Source organism: Vulpes vulpes, chromosome 8, assembly GCF_048418805.1.
Source record: "Vulpes vulpes isolate BD-2025 chromosome 8, VulVul3, whole genome shotgun sequence".
Classification (NCBI taxonomy): Eukaryota; Metazoa; Chordata; class Mammalia; order Carnivora; family Canidae; genus Vulpes; species Vulpes vulpes.
Window position 1 is genome coordinate 30,001,686 of NC_132787.1, and position 25,284 is coordinate 30,026,969.

At 36.0% G+C, this 25,284-nt stretch overlaps 1 protein-coding gene across 1 annotated transcript in view; it reads left to right on the plus strand.

Moving 5' to 3' along the window:
- The window catches only part of SLC15A5 (solute carrier family 15 member 5), a 130,413-nt gene that overhangs the window by 94,722 nt on the left and 10,407 nt on the right, over nt 1–25,284 (plus strand). Inside the window, exon 8 of the mRNA XM_072718795.1 lies at nt 9,806–9,934. Coding sequence (XP_072574896.1) covers nt 9,806–9,934 — 129 coding nt within the window. The remainder of the gene's footprint in view (nt 1–9,805; nt 9,935–25,284) is intronic.

Genomic DNA, 25,284 nt, shown 5'->3' on the forward strand with positions numbered 1-25,284 from the left:
CCCCACTGATCCTCAGAGTTGATTTGGCTGATCAGGCTGACTAGACAGGTGTCCTCTTCCTCCCTCAATGCTTCATGTGTGTCTCTCCCAAAGCTGCACACTCAGTGGAAAAAGATGACTTTCCGCACAGAGGAGGAACATTCTTCAGTCGAGGGTATGTGAGTAGCTGCGTGCCTATGCTAGCACCTCCAAACAAGCTCTCAGCATACATTCATGGGACAATGTAGGGTAGTCAAGCTTCCAATGCTCCAGACACATCTAAATGAGGTGCTGCATGTGGAAGTCTGACTTTCAAAAAGTGAGAAGAAAAGAAGAAAAGAAAAGAAAAGAAAAAAGAAAAGAAAAGAAAAGAAAAGAAAGAAAAGAAAAGAAAAAAGAAAAGAAAAGAAAAAAGAAAGTTTCTGGGACTATAATCATATATGTGTGTTAGACTTCTTTTTAAAAAGATTTATTTATTTAGTTTGGATGGGGTCAGGGGGCAGAGGGTGAGGAAGATGGAATATCAAGCAGACTCCCTGCTAAGTGTGGTACCCGACTTAAGGCTTGATCATGACCTGAGCTGAAATCAAGAGTCAGATGTTTAACTGACTGAGCCACTCAGGTGTCCTGTATTTGACTTCTTTTTATATTTTTAAATCATTCCATTCAATACATATTATATAGGTAAATTGTTTTATGAGATTCTTTGATGTTGATGTCACTGTTTGATAATACAAGAAATACAAGAGAACTATAAATGAACACCACTACACAAATGTTTGTGACTTCCCTGACATCGTTTCTAGAAAGTTGTTGGAGGTAGCCAAAATTGTGTAGGTTAGAAATGAAGCATGGGAATGAATGCAGATGATTAGTGAATAAAGTCAGAAAATTCCCAGCAATCTTAACAATAGTGGTTCAACGTACAAAAGTTAGAGAAGTACTTACAACCATAGACAATTAAAAAGGTATATCATGTAATATAAACCTCTTAGTCTACCCTTCCCTGATTTACCCATCAGGAAATTGACATCCAACTAAGTCAATTGTCTTATTTGCTATATAGGTCATGGGGTAGGGACCAGAAGACTGTTTTGATTTCCAGCTGTGACTCTTACTACATTTGTGACCTTAAGAATTCATGTAACATCTAAGCTTCATCTTTCTGATCTTTAAAATGGAAATAATTAAAATTCTCTATATCACAGCATGAGTGTAAGAATCAATGCGAATGGGGACTACTCCATGAAAATTAAATGACAACATGTGAAAGGGTGTTTTGAACTGTAAATTCAACAATTACTCGAACCTCCCACCCACCCCCCCACCCCCCAAAAAAAAGAATTACTCTTCTGGGAGGCAGTACAGCATAGTGGTTAATATCTATGGTCTTAAAGTCAGACAAATCTGAGTTTAAACCCAGTTGTGCCTTGACTAAGTGTGTGACTCTACATAAATTATTGTGCATTTCTGAGCCTTTCTCATCACCTATAAAATGGGGAAAGGTTGTTGTCACGACTATGTGAAGTACTTTATGTAGAAGAAAAAGTAGAGTACCTAGTATATAGATAGCACTGAATAATTATCAGCTATAATGTGTGCTGCTATTATTATTCTAATCTTTCACATGAATTAATAGGGGAAGACTCAGAACTCAAGCCCAGATGTCCTGCTCATAGCTCTTTCTACCACACCTATCACCACCTGAACACTGGTAGTGTGAGTGAAATTGTGTCTTTCTCACGTGAGTCATCCTAAATCCCTTTTTTCTCCTTACTTCTCACATCCAATCCAAAAAGACTCAGTCTTTACTCTGAAATATAATCTAAATCTGGCCATGTCTCACTATCTTCTTTGCTATTCACTTAGTCTACGTGGTCACCATTATCTCATCAATTCAATCAGAGCCTCCTGACTCGTCTCTCTGCTTCTTCTTCTGCCCCAGGAGTTCATTCTCTTCAAAAGAGGTATCATGTTCTTTCCAAAAGAAGTCCTATCATTCCCCTGCTTCAAATTTCTCAATAGAATTTTGAAAATAATAACTTAAATGGTGAATAAGACTGCCCATGATTTGGCCTCTTGTACTGCTCCAACTACATTTTATAACATTCTTCCTTCTGACTACTCCACTAGAAATTTGATGATCTTCATTCTGTGTTTCTAAAGTGTCAAACTTACTTTTGTCCCAAGGCCTTTGTGTTAATTCTTCTCTCTGCCTACAATTTCCTTTCCTCTATTTTCAAGTGTCTGGCTTCTTCTCAGCATCAAATTTTCTCAAAGATTATCTCTTCAGAGAGGCTGTCCGGGTGATCCTATCACTTTCACTCCATTACCCTGTTCCATTTTTTCTAATAGCACTTGTCAGGACCCACAATTATCTTATTTATATGTGTATGTTTACTGCCTGCCTCTCACCATGTGAATGTACAATCTTTAAGTCAAGATTCTTATCCTTATTGTCCATCCTTAAGTTATGAAGTTCTTTCTCCCTTAAAAGTGCATGTACAGAGAAAATTATTAATAAATATACTGAAAAAACAAATGAATTAATAAAATTTATAGCTATTTCTATGTGAGTATAATAAAAATATATCATTCAAATTACTGACAATGACCCACAGTGATGGCACTGAGCAAGGGGGTACCGTGGATTACTCCCAAATTTCAGGGACATTGTTTACTGTACTAAGTCATGTCATATCTTAGAGATGATCTACAAGAAAAAAAATGGAAAACTTTTCAAATTATGTCTTAGTTATATCAATGTATACCCCAGCTATCTCATAACCTGTGTTTATTTATTCAAAAGATACTGTGTTGGTATCTACAATATGCTTGGCACTACTCTAGAACCTTAAGGCACATCAATTTAAAGAAAATTCTGCCATTGTAGAACCTACATTCTACCAAAGGGAGAAAGGTAAATGAGAAATGTAATAAATAATTAAATTACAGAACATGTGGGGTGATGAGTACTCTAGAAAAAGAAAAGATAGGGCAGGACAAGGGGGTTCAGTATTGCCTAGCATAGGGGGCAGCAGGTTGCAGCATTAAAGGATGGATAGGATAGACCTCAATGAGAGATACTACTTAGGCAAAGCCTCAGAAAAGTTGAGGGAATCAACCACATGGATATCTGGAAAGAACATTACTGTTAGCAGGGGAGTTACTAAATGCAAAGATGGAAATATACCTGACAATGTAGTGTAAGAGGTCTTGTGCAGTTGGAGGAGAGTGAAGAAGAGAGAAACTAGTAAGAGATGAGTCAGAGTGGCCACTGTAAAGACTCTGACTTGGGCTCTGAGTGAAGCAGGAAAAGGAATGACATGCTATTACTTACTTACACTTTTTAAAAAATATTTCTGAAGATATTTAATCTGCCTTCTTCATTTCATGTTCCATCCATACATAGAAAAGTAGCAGTTGGTTACCATCCTTACAAAGTTCCAGCAAGCATCACTGTATAAAACTATAGGTTGTAATTGTGTGCCTGTAGACTCTAAAGAATTTCAAACATTTCCAGTCTTCCAGTTCTCCTTTCTGCCCCTCATCTCTTCCCACTCACACGTTGATCTTCCTTACCTTTCACTGTTGAACCAGTATTTGAAATATTTAGTCAGTATTTTCTCCTTTTCCAATGACTTCCATGCCTGATAACTACTTCCCTTGATCCGGAGGCAATTTCTGTGCTCCGTTTACCCCGTGGTGTATTTTTCTAGGCTTCACAAATGAAGTCAAGTCCCACTTCATACAGCAAAAGGCCAGAAGAAAATTCTCCAAAGAAAACTGGTATAATCTTATTTTGAAAAGGATGTTACAGATTATTTTCAGTTACTTACACTTTTTTTATTAAAGATTTTATTTATTTATTCATGAGAGACAGAGAGAGAGAGAGAGAGAGGCACAGAGAAGAGACACAGGCAGAGGGAGAAGCAGGCTCCATGCAGAGAGCCTGATGTGGGACTCAATCCCGGCTCTCCAGGATCACGCCCTAGGCTGAAGGTGGTGCTAAACTGCTGAGCCACCTGGGCTGCCCAGTTACTTACACTTTTAAAGAACCCTTCTCTCTGCTGTGGAGAATATACTACCCTGAGGAAAAGGATAGATTAAGAATATACAGTGAAGAAAATGAAGAAGATAGGTGAATTAAGGAAAGAAAAATGAGTGCTTCAGACCAGGATGGTATCAGTGTGGGTGGTGAGAATAATCCAAGCTTAGTTATATTTTGAGGAAGGAACAGTAGGGTATGAGAAAAAGAGAAGAGTTAATGATGACATCAAGGTTTATGGCATGAGCCTCTGGAAGGATGGAGTTGCCATCTTCAGAGAGACAAAAGGCTACAGGTGGAAGAGGCTTTGGGGAGAAGATCACCAAGTTTAGTTTGGGACCTGAATAAGATGTCAGATAGAGGTTGACAAGTAGGGAATTGGATTCCAAGTCTATAATTTCATATTAAGTTAGGGGATATATGCAAATCTGAGAGACACAAGCTTATCGATGGTATTTAAAGCAATGGGACTAGTTGAGATCACCAAGGGAGTCAGGGACATTAGGAGTTGGTGTTATACAAAGAAGAGGATGCAGGAACTCAACCCTGAAGCACATCATCAAGACATTAGAAGAAGATGAGAAATTTTCAAAGAAGAGAGAACTGAAGTGACAAGCAAAAAAAAAAAAAAAAAAAAAAAGCAAAACCAAGAGAGCAGTATCTTAGAAGTCATATGAAAAAGTGGTATCAAGGAGGAAGGAGTGTTCATCAAATGCTGCTAATACATCCAATAAGATGAGGACTGAGAATTGACTATCCGGCAGAGCAATATGGCAGTTATTGGTGGTTTGGAAAGGAGCTTTCTTATGTGGGATGTGGGAATGCACAAAAGCCTGCTTAGAATGAGTTTAAGGGATAATGGGAGGAGAAGTATTGTAGATGATTCATGTGAAGAATTTTGCTGCAAAAGAGAATAAAGGAATGGGACAGTAGCTGACAAAGTAATGGGGTTAAGAATGAGTTTTTTATATCTGTATAAGGAAGGAAAGTTAATGGCATCATACAGCACATTGGTGGGAATGATTCAAAAGAAAGAGAAGATTTAAAATAAGAGAGAGAGGGAAAATAATAGTATTAGAGTGGGGGAAATCACTGCAGGGAGAGAGGTTGAGATCTAATTTACAAGTTGAGAGTGTGGCTGTAAGTAGTAGCAAGGATGGTTTATTAATGCTAACAGTTTGGAGGACAGAGTATATAGGTGCAGGAACTTCTTGTGTACATAAATAGGTGTGGAGATTCATGTGGAAACTCCCCGATGGCTAATTGAAGTAAGATGTAAGGCCATGAGCTTTGAGTGAAGATATGGCTGTATGGGGGGAGGGGGGGGGGTTGTTGAAGAGAAAGGAGAGGTATGAAATTGTTGTCTAATATGAGAGAATGAATGAGCCAGGAAGATATGGAACATTGCTAGGGAGCAACAAGAGACCATTTGATTGTGGTCAGGAATTTAAAATGAGTTGGTCAACATGGTTATGCGTTCTTCTTCCAGAAATATTGAGCAGCATGGATTTAGGAGCAGGGATGGCAGAGCGTGAATTGTTTGGCCAATCAATTTCCAGAAAGCAAGAGAAAGGCAAGGGAAAGAGGGTATGTGAAAGAGTATCATCATAGCAATTGACTGTGGAACTTAACTTGGCTAAGAAGAGGAATAGGATCATAAAGGCATGAAAGAGGTGAGCATAAGGAAAGGAGCGATGGAGTGAAGGCCCTGAAGGAGTCTAAACACCTTTGTGGTTGAGCAGCAGTTAACTGGGAAGACAGAAAGTTGTAGTTAGTGGGGGATGCACAAAGTTGAGATTGTGGAGCATTTACAATTACTGGTCTAGGGCATGGGTCAGCAAATGTCTTCTGAAAAGTGTCAGATAGTAAATAGATTTTTCACACCAGGCAGACAGTCTCTGTTACAACCACTCAACTCTGTCATTGTGGTGTACGAGAAGTCATAGACACATAGATAATGAATGGGTGTGCCTGTGTTCCAATAAAACTTTCTTTATAAACACCTGGCAGGCTGAACCTTACCTGATGGTAGTTCACCAAGTCCTGGTCTGCTGGCCTGGGGGCCAACCAAGGTTCAGGGTGTGAGCATGGTAATGAGCGGCTAAGGTGCTGTTGAGGACAGGGATATTAGAAAGAAGGTCAAGGGACTGAGAAACCAAGATCTGGCAGGATGCAAGTTTAGAAGGATGATCTATATACATGATAATTGTCAGGAACTAAGGCAGGAATAGAACTGGAGAATGTGACAAGGAGAGAGGAGCTGATAACGTTGACTAGCAGAGGAAGATGGCCTAGAAATTGACAGGTGACTACACAAAAGAGAAGTAGAAGGTGATCTGATTGAATAGCCCTGATATAATCAGAAACAATGAACTGAAGCTCTTGAGAGATGAGGGAGGAATGGTGATCTGGACAAAGTTCCATAGCCCCAGACAGAGGTCCTTCTCTTACATATGTTCGAAATACTCACCCAACATAAGAAGCCCATCGAACCGTTTAAGAACAATTGGAGTAAAAGAAATTTCAGCAATGAGTCCCCAGTACCAGGTGCCTCAGGAAGGTGGTAACAGCCCTACGGTTTATAGCTTCCACAGATGCTGTGATGGGGCATCTCTGCAAACACTAAGCAGCCTCCGCCTGGAGGCACATTTCAGCTCTCATTGGCAAGACGAGCTCTCACACACACTGAGTATTTTTTTTACTGTGTCTTCATGGTAAAATGAGAACTTTGGAATAGTGGCAGACTTGTGGGCACTATCTATACTATTATGTGCTAAAAGAAGTACCACGGAGCCTAAAAAATCAGGTTGATGATCGCTAACATAGAAAGAGATCAGAATGTTCAAGGAGATGCCCGAAAATGAAGATCGGAAGACTTGAAAAGCTAAGTCTTCTAAAAGGGAACCGGAGGCTTTCAAAACGACTAAAATGACACCAAAGAGAGATTAACCAGCAGGCAGAGAGCTGGCAAAGTGTGTTCATGAATTATATACCGCACCAGAAGTTCTAGCAAGAGAAAAGCATAGGATTAATAATTAACTAGCAGAGTAATAATGGGCTTGTACATTCTGCTTTTTCTCCGTGAAAGAAATCGGTCTTTCTGCCCATTGTTTGTCTCTTCATATTTATAGAAAGGAAAGTTCATAAGCCAAATCCTTTTTATAACAGTGAATCATTTCTTCCCAAAACCTCTTCAGCTTTTCCCTCACCCTGTCGTCCAGATCTTCCTGAAAAACACTTGTGAGCTTGGCCTGGGGCTCTTGCTGGTGATTTGCACTACACAAGAGAGCTATGAGACCCATGGCCCCTTGCTGCCAAGATTTGAAGCCCTTCTTCACAGTATTTTATTTATCACCATCATTATCTTCACCTCCAATAAGCATCTGTGGTATTAAGTGCCTGTTTAGCACTACCTTTAGTGTCCTGTATGTCTCTGCTGTCTGCCTGCCCAGACTTTAAAATCTAGGAACGATGCACCCGTGCCCGAGCTGAGGCCGGCACGCTGCACATTCCCTGGAGCACAGATGGGGACTCCTTTGAATGTTTCTTCGCTGATCAATAAAAACATGTGGAGGACAACAGAAACCAAAACAGAAATGTTATATGAATGCTAGGAAGAAACACAAATACGTGTATATTATATATTAGTAAGTTTCTTTAAAAGGGCTGAACAAATGCAGACTTTTTCTGGGGTAAAGTGCAAGTAAACCAGAGGGTAAAGTTTTCCCAAGACAGAAGGGAAGAGATAATAAGATCTTTTTATAGAAAAGGAAACTAAGGGGTGTGTGGGTGGCTCAGTCAGTTCAGTCCCTGACTCTTGATTTGGCTCAGGTCATGATTGCAGTCGTGAAATCAAGTCCTGAGTTGGGCTCAGTGCTGGGTGTGGAGCCTGCTTGAGATTCTCATTCTGTTTCTGCCCCTCCTCTTTCTAAAAAAAAAAAAGAAAAAAGAAAAGAAAAGACAGAAAAAAGAAACTAAAGTTTTAGCCTCTCCAGTATATCAGTTTTCTATCACCACTTTTTTATTTTTTTAAAGATTTTATTTATTTATTCATGAGAGACATAGAAAGAGAGGCAGAGACACAGGCATGACACAGGCTCATGCAAGGAGCCTGACATGGGACTCGATCCCAGGTCTCCAGGATCCCACCCTGGGCTGAAGGCAGTGCTAAACCGCTGAGCCACTGGGGCTACCCTATCACCACTTTTTAAAATGAACTTTAGTGTTTATTTTTGATCTCTCACTGTAGAAAAATTTGCAAAGGATAGAAGAGTAAGGAGAAGGTAAATTAAAAATAATTCAAACACTCAATGCTAACACTGTTCCTGTTATTTTATGTATTTCCTTCCAATTTTTTGTGACACATATACAAATGAGAGAGATTAGTGTAATAAACTCTTGTGTATTCATGTTCCAGCTTCAATAATTTTCATGCCATAGCCAAACTTGTCTCATCTCTACCCTCACTTGCACACTCTCTTCTTCTTCATTGTATAATTTTGAAGCAAATCCCAGATATCATATTATGATAAATGTTGTAAATATTTTAGCATGTACCCCTAAGGTTTCCATGCATATTTTAGTATAGTTAATATCATATGTACAAAATCAGATATACTCATTTTCATCTATGCCTGATACCAGAAAAATTTTGATTTTTTTTTCAGTTTTTATTTAAATTCCAGTTAGTTAATATACAGTGTTATATTAGTATCAGGTGCACAATATAGTGATTTAGCAGTTCCACACAGCATCTGATGCTCATCACAAGTGCACTCTTTAATCCCCATCATCAATTTCACCCATCCTCCCCATCCTCTCACCTCTAGTAACCATCGGTTTATTCTCTATAATTGAGTCTATTAAAAAAATTATTTGTAATTGAAATTAAAAAAAAAATTATTCCATGATTTTTTTCAACCTCTTGCCACCATTACCCCAGTAATGACTTGGGAGAAAAAAAAAAGATAACCTTTTTGAAGATCCAAAGCTTATGCAATCATCTCTCTTTAAGTAACCTCTCCTTAAACAGGATAATTTAAATGCACGTAAAGGACTTTGCACAAGTAGGAGCCATTTGACTTGGTAAGATTAATACTGTTAAAAATAGCCAACCTGATTCAGTTCTTACAAGTCAACATTTTATATATATTATAGTATTATACGTACATTATAGCAAGTAAGAGCCATGGTACCTCTGCAAGTGAGTGATGATATTCCCATTTTACAGAGAAGAACACTGAGGCTCAGAAAGTCTAACTAACTTATTTAAAATCACAGAGGTAGTTGACCTGAGATTATAGCATAATCTTGTCCAACTCCAGAACCCATCCTTTTAACCTCCATGCTAATTTTATATGATAAATTCAAGTTTTCTATTGGAAAACTAATAATTTACATAGAATCACAGGATCATGGGTCTTATTACTAGATTGTCATATTACCTAGTACAAGCCTCATCTCAATCCCAAATTAATAAGAAATATTCAAATCAGGGTGAAATTTGGGTGAATATATTGGGACACTTAAACCACAAAATAATTAAATTTTCCTTGTAGCTATACAAGAGTATAGTTTGCCAAATATTACTCCTTTTAGACATATGTAAACTATAACATCATCATATGTCTTACTATGGTAACTTTAACAAAGTCCAAACCAAATTTTGCCTTTATCAGTAAGCTTTCTTTGAGGTATGATCAATACTAATTTGAATAATATCTATGGAAGTATTTTACAGAGAATGTTCTGAATTTTGACCTTCTCTTTTCCTTTCAGTCTCTGTAATATACAGATTTGTTCCGAGTACCATCAGAGGAACCTCTATGAATTTTCTGACACTGTTCAATGGATTTGGTTGTTTCATGGGGGCATTGCTGGTGGAGTTGGTATATCTCATCTCAGAAGGTAAAAATAAGGTTCATGGTATGCATATATATATATATATGTACATATATATGTTTATATATATATATTGATTTGATGACTAGAGAATCAGGAGACAAAATCTTAAAAGAAGGACTTTGCCAGTGTAGTCTTTTTTTTAATTGATCCACTTTTGCAATTAAGATAGAATTAAGATAGGAAATAGACTCTTGCTGTATTCATTAATTTCTGGGAATTGTTTTTCTTTTGATAGGAGGAGGTAATTACAGAATGTCACTTCTCATGAGACCCTGTCTGCTGTCTTTCTTTAGTGTGTTTTAAAACAAATCGGTCATTATATTCTTATTAGATCTTTCAATGAGGTCATATTCAATAATGCCTCATAGGTGGCACAGATATTCCTCAGGAAAGGTAAGTCTTGTAGAAACGTAGGAGGATGTGGTATCTAAACGATCTTTTTTCCTTGTGATTTTCTAGAAATCATATCTAGGCAGCCAAAAGGAAACTGTGAATTGAAAAGCAAATGGTCTTGGAAAAATTTTTCCCATAGAAATTGATCAAAAAAAAAATACCCCATCTGAAAAATGTAACAAAAAAATACTCCTTATATATGTGCTGACAGAAAAAGCGACAGGATGACAATGATTAGATGTCATGGTGAAATGCCTTTGGTTGTATTTTAAATCCACAGACTTTTTCCTTTATTTATTCTAAGATGATAACATGGCTTAACATTTTTTAAAATTTACTTTTGCTTATTTTATAAAATACTACAAGCTTATTCTCTACTTTCAAAAGTACTTACAATTGTGCACTTAAAATAATGTAAAGAAAGTGTGGGTTTGTGTTCTCCTATAATAAATTTAATTTACTTACTTTCAAACTATGGAAAAATTAACTTCTATGAATAAGAAACTTTTTTAACACTATCTTCATTCAAAAAATATTTATATGGATGATGCACTCTGTTCTAAGCATGATGTTAGACGCATTGGCATGCCATGACAAGAAAATAAACACTTTAAAATCCTTGCAAAATTTCCAAGGGTGTAGGGAAGCAGTGAAATTAAAAATGATAAATTTGATGATAGGTAGAGATCTAGGGAACAAATGTACAATCCTTGATGGCATATCAATAAGATCAAGTACTGCCCTTGTATTAGTTAACAAGAAAATTAAACAAGTATGTATTGAATACTTACTGTGTGCCAGGCTCTGTGCTACACGGAATTTGTGAGATATTACTCCTTTCTCAAAGGACGAATATTCAAATAGTCATAAAGAACTGTGTGAACAGCAGGCAAGTTGTTGACTGCTCTAGTGGTTAGATTCTTTTATGTATAAACAAGGAACAAAGCACCGGTATTAGACCTTTATAAGATAACCTCAAAAAGTCTTACCTATGTCTTTACCTAAACATCTTATGTGTTCGGCATATGCTTCAACATTACTCAATGAAAATGTTTTTGAAAATTTGCTTTTAAAAATGTCTATAATCAAACCACATTGATATATTCTAGAAGAACCATGAAGTCAATATTACTATCAGTTTATATTTTTTTAAGATTTTATTTAGTTGACACAGAGAGAGAGAGAGAGAGCACAATCAGGGGAAGCGGTAGGCAGAGGGAGGGAGAAGCAGGCTCCTCCCTGAGCAGGGAGCCTGATAAGGGGCTCAATCCCAGGACCCTGGGATCATGACCTAAGCTCAAGGCAGACACTTAACCTATGGAGCCACCCAGGCGCCATCAGTTTATCTTGGTATATAAATCTACATTTTTCACATATATGTTTGAGGAAGGTACCCAGTTAAGCCAAACTTCACAAGACTGTGCTGTTTAGTCACTGGCCGCAAGTTCATAGGTTCCTCAGGACTACCATTGCTTCTGATAAGCTGGCTACAAATGTGGAAGTCCCCACAGCTCCCCTTCAGTTTGACAATTTGCTAGAATGACTCACAGAATTCAGGAAAGCACAGTACTTATGATTACAGCTTTATATAGCAAAAACAAAGCAAAAAAAAAAAAAAAATCAGAACAAGGCCTAAGAGGGCTTCAGAAATGAAAGTTCTTTCATCCTCAGGGATGCAAGGGCCAACTGGCACACCAATGTGTGACAATATGCAGAATATGGCCAGCCGGGGAAGCTCACTTGAACTTCATGTGCAGAATTTTCATTGAGGTTTTATTATGTGCACAGGATTGATTGAATTATTAGCCATGTGATTGAACACAGTCTCTAGCCTCTTCCCTCCAGAAGTTGGGCTATCACATGAGTCAAAGCTTCAACCCTCTAATCACCGTGCTTGGTCTTCCTGGCTGGCCAGGCCCCTTCTGTGTCATCTCATTAGCATAAACCATCAGGTGGGCCTCCAGGGGTCCATCATGAGTAACAAAGATACGCCAATTACTCAGAAAACTCAAAAGGTTTAGTGTTTACTAAAGAGGAACCAGGACAAAGGCCCGGCAAATTCTCTATTACACAGTTATTCTTGCAATCCATTTCATTGAAAAGCTAAATTTTTCTTAAAAATCTGAATAGTATGGTAGGAACTGTTACATTATTGCATGTACTGCAACAATCTTATAAAGGCAATATTATCCTTATTTTTGAGATGTAATAATTAAGACAGAAAAAAGAAAGCAAAGTGGTCCAGTCATCACAACTAGTATCTAACAGAGATTTGACCCTTTCAGCATTTTGAAACCAACATCAACATTGCTTTTAATACACCAAAGAGCTATTAGGAGTCACCCAATATAAGGACTTTTTAATGACATTTGTTACTTCTGCAATACAACCTACTCTGATGGGGGTCTGCATGTTGGATATTACTTGCTGATAATATTCTAGATATAATAAAAGATCGATAAACAAAAGTTTATATAATTTTGGCAGAATTTACCTAGGACAAATGGCAAGGACATCTTAGACACATGGGTGTGAGTAGGGTGCTCTCGTACACTTGTATTCAAGAGAACACCATTTAAATTACCACTAATTAATTCAATTTACTTCTTCTTTTAAAGGTTTTTGCTATGTTGTTGTTCATAGTAATATTGTGTTACATTAAGTCCAATCCCAATAAGTCAGAATCTGACAATTGGACATTAACATCAGAAGCCATCTAGTCTAGCATTGTACTGAAAACTAGATGTACCAGCATCCTCCAATGCCCAGAAAAATTCTCTGCATTGATGTAACCTGTGTCCGCTCTCTTGATGACAGTATTTCATGGAATAAATCTGATTTTCTTTTTTTTTTTTTTTTTTGTTTTTTTTTTTTTTTTTTTTAAATCTGATTTTCTATCCACATATCAACTCTTCCAACATTTGATAAATATTCAGAGAAATAATGAGGTACAATGTTCAAATCCAGGCAGTCTAAGTATGTGTTCTCAGTTTCTCTACCAGTAACAACAATGCATAGTTCATCATGCTGTTATCAGGATTAAGTGATTAATACACACAGTAAATACTCAGTAAAGATAGCTATGTTTCTAGTAGTATGGCATCTAGGATTAAACACAATACTCAAAATGTTACTTTTATCAAACTGGTGTCTCTCTCCCTCTCTCGCTTTCTCTGAATGCCAACAAAGATTGTGTTGACTTTTTCAGTAGTTTATTGTGCTTACAGCCCAATTCAAACCTGAGGCTTTTTGTTTGTTTGTTTTTAACAGTTGCTCCCAGTTCAGTTTCACTCATCTTTCACAATTTTTTTCTAATTAAATGCAAGACTTTATCTTTATCCTTGATAAATGTCAACTCATCATCTTAAATAATAGACATTTTTAAAACTTGATTCTGTCACCCAGTGAATTACTAATCTTAACTTCTTTACTAGCTCTGTGTCATCTGCAAACTTAGTAAGCAAGTTCCTAGACTTCTTCCAGGTAATTGACAAAATTGTTGAATTGGACAGGACCAAAAATAGAGCCTTGTGGAAAGTTCCTAGAAATCTCACTGCAAGTTATCAACTAATCTTCCCCTTTTGGATGTAATCAGCTCCCACTTCATCTAATTACTATCATTCAGCCCATGCACTTCTCCATCATTCCCTGAATGACGTCACAGGACACTTTGTCATATGTTTTTCTGGAAGCAGGATATATCTGTGTTTGTGAAAATTCCTTTAGCCATCAGAATAGCATTCATCAAGAAAGGAAATGAAGTTTATTTAGAGGATTTGGTCTTGTGACCCTAAATTGGCTTATGTGACTAATTAGGGTCCCTAAAAAAGAGTGATCTTTTGTTTACATGACATTGAGTAGGTCACCATCTTCTCTAAGACTGTTTCCTCTTATTTAAAAAAGGGAATGCTGTACTGCACTTTTCTCAGAGATGACGAGGGGATAAAATTAAATAATGCATTTGATCATTTCCATACCAGAGATTCTTTTAAATAGAAAATTAAGTCATATATTATAGTGGCCCCTTCGGTTAAAAACATACCAGTCTTTTAGTCAAATAACCAGACCAATTTTCTTGATAAACCAGAGTGACACCAACACAATAACTATGTGCTTAAGCATCCCACACGCCTACACATTCCATTTAGCATATAAGATATTTTAAACCTTTAAGGATTCATGTCAGCTGAGCATGTGTGTATGTGAGTGTGTGTGAGTGTCGGTGTACGATTGGGAGAGACGATCGGCTCTCACAGTCTCCCGGGCTCCAAGCCGCATTAGTCATTTTTAGCACCATGATGGAGAATGGTGTGAATGCGGTAAATTCAAAAGATTTCTCAAAACTTGACTGTGCAGACAGATAACTGTTAGAGTGACATTTTCAGTACAAGTGAGAAAACTGATCCTTCTGGGATCTCTAACTCCGAGTGCTTTAAAGGAGAAGATACAAGACTAAACCCATCCTCCTACACTAATCATTTCAGGAATAGTTTCTCTAAAAGTAGCAATGCTAATAGAAGGGAGTGAAGAAGTCACTCAAACTGCTTCTTTCCACTCTATCCCATTAGCAACCAGATCAGTTTTCTCACACTCATGGGTTCAAGCTTACCTTTTGACGAAAATAACAAAATAGAATTCAGTGGAAAGTGACATCTTAGTTATGGACGTGCAGGTGATTGAAAGATCCAAAGCAAACTGTCTAAGGGAAAAAGAATAATTGGGCAGAATCAAGAAGTCAAGGAAATATCTTCTTGTCCCTGTTAGTCCTGCCTCCTAGAATTCTGGAAAGGAGCCAAGAATTTAGCTGTTTGATTCCCAACAAGATCATTTTAAATTAAAAATATGATCTTTTAAAATTCTCATTTGAATATCTGTGATTATTGAGACCACTGACAGCCATGTCAGCATGAATCCCTGAGTTGCTCTTGAAACAGGAATTTACGGTTACAGTAAACTTGAAAGAAAATATTTATCCACCTGAAAAGCTATTTAGATGGACTCCATGGACCCATGCCTATTTTCTTAAAAATATGTTTCTTTAGATTCATCTCAGCGCCCCAGGTTGGACCTTCATCTGTGTTTAGAGATGAGATTTTAAACCAAGGTAGAGAACATGACCTGCCACCTCATAATTTACCTTTAGCCAAGCCAGACTCTACTTGCCCATCAGCTGGTCTAATGCCACTGTTCCTAGGGCTTATTTGATGAGGCCCCTGACAACTCTCACAGGCAAATCCTGCTCATGGTCTTCAATCAGAAGTAGATTCAGAATTCTCCTTGTACAATGAGGTTTTGAATCTCACATATAACTTATTCTACACCCTCAAACTTTGGAGATTGCTCAGAGGCCTCAGGATTCATAACAGTATCAAAATAGAGCTCAAAATACCACTTAGACTCTGGGAAGCAATCATCTACTGTTGTTGGCTTGCAAGAGGTAGAAAGGGCTGATTTTTGAGTCAGACAAACTGGAATTCAAATTCAATTCAGCCTTTAACAAGCTGTGAGTCTTGACCACAGTACTTAACTTTTCTGAGCCTTAGTTTCTCCTTCTCAAAAATGATGTCACTAATAACTTCTAAGATTTCTATAAAGACCAGAGGAAATAGATATAAAGCATAAGGTTAATAAAAGTGCACATAAATAATGATTTGTGGTGTTGTTATTATAAATTGAGTGGGATCTCAACTTTTTTCAATTAGGCCAGGATTATTATCATGGGTACGATGATCTGGTATAGCTTTAATAATTCTTCAAACAAGAATGTGTTCCATAAATGAGGACATCAAGTGTCCTACTCAGCTTCAATTCTGGGTCTGGATTGGGATGAGATGAAATAAAGTAGTACTCTAAGATTCTTCTTGGCCTCATGGACCTATGTCATTAGTGGCACTTCCTTCACACTGAAAACTTACAAGTCTACATGGAATTGGATATGCATTAATGTTCATGCTGGAAATTGAAACTAGACATTGAATTTAACACTAGAAGGATGAGTGGTATTTGGCTCAATGAATATAGGAGTAAAATATTTCTGGCAGAGAGTATATATACCAAGTATATATACCAAGCCCTGGAAGTAAGAATTAATAGGTGCATCAGAAGAACTCAAAAACTGGTAACATGAAAAAAAAAAAAAGAAAAAAAATAGTAACAGGAAAAAAATCAGCAAATGGGAGGAAATCGCATAAAGTCAGGCTGAGGAATTAAAAGCAAAATCATGCAGGACCTTTGGCTTACGGGAATTTTTTTTAATTTGAATGCAATATGAAATCATAAAAGGCACCAAAAAAGTAACATGATCTATTTGTTTTAAAATTACTATGGATGCAGTATAAATTAGAAGGCAAAAAGAATGGTTTGGGAGAAGTTTACAACTGAACTAACCCAGGCAAGTCTAGGATAGTGATGAACTAGGGAGGAAGTAGGCAGATGGAGAGAAATGAATAAGCGTGATTATAGAGGTAGAATCAAGAGTGCCTAGTGGAGTCAGGAGGTGGTAGGATGCAGGAAAGAGAAGTGGTATCAAGGAAGCATCCAGATTCTGCCAAGAGCAACTGGGTGGACAAAAATCCACCCAAATTACTAAGTGGAGAACACTAGAAGACAAACAGATTGGAAAACTTGTCACCTGTTCACTTTTTAACACATTAATTTTGGCATACCTGTGAGACATCCAAATAGAAATATCTAGAGCTCAGTAAAAAGATCTGGGTTAGATATATAATTATGAGAATCCTTGGCACGAAAATAGCATTGGCACCCACAGAAGTGAATTAAATTATCTAGTGTGAATATTGAGAATGAGGGCAAAAAAAAAAAAAAAGGGAGCACAGTACTTAAACCTCAAAAGGCCCATGTTAGAGTTCAGATGGTGGAAGAATGGCCTGCCAAAGAAAGAAAAGTAGCAGCCAGAGAAGTTAGGAAAAATATACTTACACACACATACACACACACAAACATACATGTGTATATGTGTGAGTGTGAGTGTATGCATATGCATACTATATTTAGTGAAGATAAAAGAGAAGATTGTTTCAAATAGGAAATGGTAAACTGGATAAAATCCTACTGGGTAAAATCCTACTGTGAGGTCAAGTAAAATGAAGAATGGAAAATATCTGTAGATTTAGCAACATTATGATCACCAAAAACTTTATCAAGAGTCATTTCAGTGGTGAAGGGAATGAAAACCAGATTGGAGTAGGGGTAAAGAACATGTAGGTGGTGAGTAAATAAAATATCACATTCAAACAACTTTTTAAGGGAACTTGTCAATGAAGAAGACTTAAGAGATAAAGTGGTGGCTAGATGGGGAAGTGGGTAGATTTGCCAGAGTTAGAAAATAAAAATACAGAACACCCAGTTACATTTGAATTTCAGGTTAACAATGAATATTTTTCTTAGTACAAGCATGTCCCATGCAATATTGTGAATATACTTTACACCAAAAACTTATTTGTGCACTCTTTAAGACATAATTATCCTAAAAAATAATTTGTTGTTGTTCTGAAATTCAAATTTAACTGTGAGTCCTGTATTTTATCTAGGAGGTTAGGTGTGAGTTCAGGATACTTTTGTATTTATTTCAAGAGATACTTGGACATATTTAACTGATGAAAACATCTGGTGTAGATGGAGAAGCTAAAAATTCAAGAGAAAGAAAAGAGATTGACTTCTCCCTGGAGGGTGGATGCTTCTTTCTTGCATTCATACAGAAGAAAGAATGGGAGGTATGGGTGCAGGGTCAAACAGACCTGTGGTTCTGCTTTAGAAAGATGCTGGCAGCTACTTTTCAAGACTTTCAGTTTTCTTGATGAAGTATGCAGTGAGCCATTCATGAGAGCAAAAGGGGGTTTGGATGAAAATGAGGAAAAGGAAGGGCAGGGAGCTAAGAATGTGTTATCGCAAGAGAAAGAAAAGATGGTTTAGGAGAAAAGCATTAAGATTGCCAACAGTGTTGAAGGCCAGTTGATGCTGGTAATCATGAAGAGTGATACCGAATGACCTAAAGCGTGATTTTGTCCAGTGCTATTCAGGTGTCCAATGCAGTTATGAAGCTGTCTGGTAGACTTGTAAACAGTCTAAAGACCACAAGATGGGGAAAAAGGCACAAATTCTACTCTTGAATGAAAGTAATGTGAAGTAAATCTTACATGCAATTTCCCTCCAAATATGCAAGGGAGGGTGGATATCTTTTCAAATTCTGAAATAAATCTCCATCATTAGCTAACAGAAGTTACAAATTAGAGAACAGACTGTACAAATAAGGAGATATTGGGCAAAATCAGTTCCTGTTACATCCATGATATTATTTAAACTCAGTATTTTACCATTTTAAATAGCTCCACTTTAAGATTGACTTATAAATTCAGTTCACAAATACATATTGGGTTCCTACTACGTGCAAGCACTGGCCAGATAGTGAATTAATAATACCGGGGCTGATGTTTAATTAACAAGAAGAATCTTATAGAAATATTTGACACTCAAATTAATATCAGATATATTCATTTGACTAATGCTATTACAATTACAGTTCATAGCTAATGGCATTATCGGGCTATTATCACAAAGCATTACCTCTCTTCTAAAACTCATTTCCATGATAATTCATTGAAATCATCATGAGAACACACTATCTTGATGGGTTTTTACCTCCCAATGCTCTTCAAGAGAATGAACTCACCCTTATAAAAAAGCCTGTTATCCCAAGTATCACCCATGCTCATTCTTTCTGCAGTTCAGGTGAACAATGCATAGTGATTTCTCTACAGTTTTGAAAGACACGGTGTCCCTTCCTGAAAACAGCAACCTAACTTCATTTTATCCACAATTCCCAAAGTAAAAATGCAAATTAGAGTCTCAAAGCAGACATTGTTATGAGAGCAAGGTATCAAGCATGTGCGAATTTGGAGCCCAACCTCAGTTCACCCATCAACTCAACAAATAATTATTCTGTCTCCTTTGCATGACTTTAGGTAAACAGTTCAGCTTCTCTGTGCCTCTGTTTCCTTGTCTGTAAATTGAGGGTAATAATACGAGTACTTAGACAAACATGAAAAAGTGGTAGAAAAGCCAAAGTTAGCAGATAGTTGTTAGATATTATTTCCTTCAGATATCATGAAAATTAATGTGTTTTAAAAATTAACTCAGGTAGGAGAACTATGAATCTCAAATGAAGCATTTAAATCAGGTAACTGAAAGAAGGAAGGAAAGAAATTAACATTTATTAAGTGTCAATTATATGCAGACTTTGCTGTATGTACTTCACAAATTTATTATTTCATTAAATCTTCACAACAATTCTTTGGGGGTAAGTGTTTGTAGCCACATCACAGGTAAGAGGAAAATGAACTGAGAAAGCTATATAAGTTGCCCAAATCTTACAGCATCGATGGATTCCTGATTCCCAAATTCCTTTTGCTACACCAGGGTTTATTTCCCGTGGCACAGACGCACGTCTGTCCTGGAGAATGGCAGCTACGCATTTTTAATTACTTACTTCTTCAGCAGGTAGTGAATTGAGAGATAAAGTAAGGTATAAAACCCATTTCGGCTCTGTCTCAACAATTTTGGACATTTACTAGCTCACTAGCATTACAAAAAATAACTTTAAAAACACATCTCACAAAGTCTGAGGGGAAGTAATGGTTCGCTGTGCCCAACTATCATTTGAAGAGATTCCAAAAGGCATATTTTAATATTTTCAGAGTTCCATTACATTCAAAATAAAAGTGTTAGCAAAAAGGGGAACTACTGAATCTCCCTCCAAAAAGACAGCAGAAATCTGCTTCTAATCAAAAGGGTTATGCTGTAGCATTTAAAATAATGCTGTGTATATTTGAGAAATTTGGTAAATCTAGGGTTTCAGCAGGGAGTAGAGGGACATATCACTGAAGTGAATGAATCTTAGGTTTCAGAATAGATTGGTTATTGTTACTTGGATGTTATGATTTCCCAAATAATTTTTTAAGACAGTTTTATACATAGCACATAACTTTTAAGTTACAGCATCCAGGCCACTATTCAATGCTTCAACTGCTGAGGAAGATTAGGTTACAACAGAACACCAACCGTTTCCATTGTTTTGTAATAAATCAGAAATGATTTTTAGAAGTAAGAGTTTTCCAAATGTATGCTTGATGAAGTGGTTTTAAAATATTATTATTTTTTTTTAAATTAATTTTTATTGGTGTTCAATTTACCAACATACAGAAAAACACCCAGTGCTCATCCCGTCAAGTGTCCACCTCAGTGCCCGTCACCCATTCCCCTCCAACACCCGCCCTCCTCCCCCCTTCCACCACCCCTAGTTCGTTTCCCAGAGTTAGGAGTCTTTATGTTCTGTCTCCCTTCCTGATATTTCCCAACATTTATTTTTTGCTGTAAAGGTAATATATGATGAAATCCAAATTCTAAAAGGAGGGGTGGGGAAAGACCAACAAGATGATGGTAATTTTTATTTGGGTAAAGCTTTTCCTAATATTTTTTTATTTGTGTGCATGTGTGTGTGGGTATGAGATTTTATATAGAGAGAGAGGTTCTAAACAAAATTAGGGTCTGAATATACCCTGCTGAATGCTCAATTAAAAAATTATATCAAGTTCCTACTTCTCTTCCTTTTAGAAGTATCAGGAGCAGATTTCCATGTCATTTGAAAGTCAAAAAAAAAAAAGCTCACTTTTTTTTTCTAGAATCCTGGAAATGGGATTATTCATTCAATAAAGATAAACATTTTAAAGACTATTAAGAAGTAAAGACAAATTGTTTTCTAAAAGGCTGCATCAATTATGACACCATTGCAGAATACTACTTGTCTTAATGTGTTAATTGCAGCCCTGAACATAATATTTGATCTTTGTTAATACTATTGACAAAAATTATATTGTGTTATTACTTTAATTTGTATTTTTCAGAACAGAAAATTGAAAGTTTTAATGTGATGAACTTGATCATATTTTTTGCTCATTTTTCTTTTTGTCTATTTGTCTTTTTTTTTCTTTTTGACTTAGCTTTTTTTTTTTAACTTTAGGGATATTATCATTTAGTCAAATTTATTGCTAATATTTTCCTAGTTAACATTTTAATTTCATAGATGAGTTTATTTTGCACAGGTTTTGCTGATACATGTAATCAGATCTATCAACCTTTTTCATTGTGACTAATATCACTGCATTTATCTATGGTTGTGGAAATTTCAGTAGTTTCATATCTTTTTTTTTTTTTTTTTTTTTTAGTAGTTTCATATCTTGAATATAAGATTCTCATCCATGTGGACTTTATTTATTTGTTAAGTAAACACTTATTTCCTTCAAATAACCAAATTTCACAGTGTAATTTGATATCTGTCGTGAAAAGTTAAACCATAAATACTCCGTAGCCATAGGATAAACGGAACAGAACTAATCAGTTAATAATATATACTTTCTTATATTCTTAGTTCTTAGGAGATTCTCAGGCTCTTTGGGGGCTACCTTTCAGCTACCTCTTGGTTTTAGCTTAGTGTCACCCTCTTTTTAATTATCACACCTTTATGATATATATTACATATCAACTATTGCTAATCATACTTGTCCTTACGGTTATTCTTCATTTGTAAAAATCTTATTTCCTATGGTGTGTATTTTCAGATGGATTTTAGAATCATCTTATCAGTTTTCCCCAAATCTCATTTTTATTTTAATTAAAAAAGTAAAACTTGCTAGTTAATTAAAAAAATAAAGCTTTGATAATACGTAGTGTTCCATCTAAGTATATAACTTTTTTATTTATTCAATGTAAAAAAATTCAGTTCAATAAGATACTCTTTTCTTCATTAATATCCTGGATATTTCTTGTTGAACTTATTGTTGGCATTTTATGCTCTTTTTCTTTTTTGTTTTTGTGAACTGAAGCATCTTCCCTCATTATAACTCGCTGAGATAATTATTATATAGGGGGATTATTAAAATTTATGTCTGTGTCTTGCATTCAACTTCTTAAACTTTCTTAGTAAATTTATGAGAGTATTCTAGTTTATCTTTTTAAGTTCATAGCAAAATTATCTAATCTCAAATACAATTTTTCTAAAAATCCTTTTTTCCCATATTAACTCCTCTGTTTTGCATCTTTATCAGGATGCAGCCCTATAGAGCAATGTTAATACCAGAAGACAGTCACATTTTATCCTGTTCATAATCTTAATATGGATCTCTCTTATTTTTTATTAAGCATATTTTTAGGTTTATGAAGATAATATTAAAGGATATTATTTATCATAAGAAAATCTCTATTTCTCGTTTTCTAAGATTTCAACAAATCAGATTAGATTTTATTGAATTCTCCTTAAGTAATTCTTGAGATCACCTCTTGATTTTCTTACTGTTCCTGATAATATAGTACATTTAATCAATGGATTTTCAATATTAAATAAACAATACTTGTCAGAAGCAGTAGTTGATGATCCTTTTGCTAATGCTCTGGAAAGATCCAGAGGAAAGATTCATTTCTTCCATGAAAATTAAAAGATGCATTCAGGATGTAATGTCTCTTTTGAAGATAATTGTAACTTTTCCCCACTGTTTCTTGCCAGTAAGATTTTTTTCTTTTTTTGGCTCGATTTGGACAATTAGGGTTTTCCTAGATAATCATCCCATTTCCATAAGATTTCTTAAGTATTATTTTTTTCTACTGAAGTATAATTAACATACAGTGTCATAACATATATTATAACGAATATATTATTTCAGGTGTACAATATAGTGATTCAACAATTCTCTACATTACTCATCCTCTTTACCTATCTCACCCAACCCCCCACCTCCCCTCTGCTCATCACAGTTTGTTCTTTATAGTCAAGAGTCTGTTTTTTAGTTTGTCTCTTTTTTCCTTATTCATTTGTTTTGTTTCTTAAATTCCACATATGAGTGAAATATTATACTATTTATATTTCTTGGACTGACATTTCACTTAGCATTAGATCCCCTAGATGCACCCATGTTGTTACAGATGGTAACATTTCATTCTTTTTAATGGCTGAGTAACATTATATTATATATATATATATATATACACCACATTGTCTTTATTCTGTAAGATTTTTGACACTTTATTTTTTTTCCTTTAACTTTCCTTATATTTGTTTTGTTTTTTAGCGCTTTTTTGTGCTGAATGTTTAGTTCATTTACTTTTTCCTTAAAAATGAAAACACATGTGCCTTTAAATGTACCTCTGAATAGAATTTACATCTCTATCCCTAAATTTGTAAATGTGATTCCTCTATTTTCTTCATTTTCAAATACTTTGTGGTTGCAGGTTCCATTTTCATTTTGACCAACTAATTATTTAGGAGCAGTATCTTTTTAAGAGCAGTATCTTTAATTTCTAGGAGATTTGGTTTGCTATTGGTGTTATTAAAACTTCTGCAAGAGAGGAATTTTTTTTTACTAAACAGTATTGTAATCTTTACTAAATTCTTATCAATGGCATTATTCTAATTCTTTTTTTTATTATTCTAATTCTTTATATTATTTCTTTTTTTGCCTAGTCTATCAAAAATTGACCAAAATGTGATATAATCATTCACAAGAATTGTTGATCTACCTGTTTTTATCCTGTTTCCAACAGACTTGTTTTGTTTTTATTACTTAAGGGATGTACATTGACATATCTTTAATTTGAACTGTGACTTTTATAAATATAAAAAGATCCTTAGTGTTCCTTTGTCATGATTTTTCCTTTTCCTCTGCCTTATAATTTCCTAAATTATTATTATTATTTTAACTTTTGTCAATTTGGGTTAGGAGTGTTTTTTGTAAGTGACAGTGATGATGTATATTATAGTTGCTTTTTCTTTTTTATATTGGCCTTTTTTTGCATTTAGTCATCCTCAAAATAAGAGATTTGCTGAGAGGCAGTAGTTGCCAACTAAGAATTTGTGTAGATTCCCTTAGCGTCTGTCACTTTCCAAATTTTTAGTAAAGTGCTCTGCAAAAGTGCACCCATTAAAACCCATGTTACTATGAGGCAGACTGCTGGGCCAGAGTGAGAATTTTACACCATTTTCTGTTTGTCCAACAATCTGATCAAATGATGTGATTGTCAACCTGTCTCAAGCATACATGGAGTGCTCCCTAAAAATTACATTCATCTATATTCTTCTCATTGGGAGCTATGCTATCTGACTTCAGTGCCCCTTGACTGTCATGCTCCCACTACTTCCTGTCTTAAGGTTTAAGGAGTCATACTCCCTGATAGTCTAGAAGCAGAGGTACTTGGTGCTGGCTACTGACTAGAATGGAATACAGAATTACTACTTCTCCTCAAAACAGTAATTATACATTACAGCAACAGCAGCTACCAGTATTCTGTTTAGAACTGACCTTGACTTCTGTGTGGGGGCATGTTCTGATCTACCTCCTATTCACCTGTTTGGTGTGGGAGGGATCCTCAACCTAAATAGGATATGATGGTTGAAAATATGGCACCTGGCACTGGAATGATGGACTGACTGCAGGTTATTAGTCACATACACTTACGGCCCAGGGGAGTAGAAGGTGACATGCAGGGCTATATGGGGTCTGCACTTGGAAGTAAACAAGGGTCTGTGGAAGCAGGTTTGGTAGTAACAACACAGTGAGGCAACTGTTGGGTCCTGCAGGATGATGTGATTGCCTATTTGAATAATATTGAAGGCTGGTAAGGATGCAAAAGCTTTAGGGTGAAGACCAGTAGCAGGCAGCTTGTCTGACTAATAGGGAAGCTAGCCAGGTGGGGAGGACTTCCCATGAGGTGAGGAGTGTATCTGAAAGAGCAGAGAAATATGTGATTAGTCTTTTGGGACCCTGTGAGACTCCAAGACATAAGGCCAGCACATGACATTTCCAGCCTTACAATGCAAAGCATAATATAGGACAAGAAGAAAGCCTATTCCTCTTTCATATTAGCAACTTTGTGCTGTTCGTAGTAACATAAGTCTA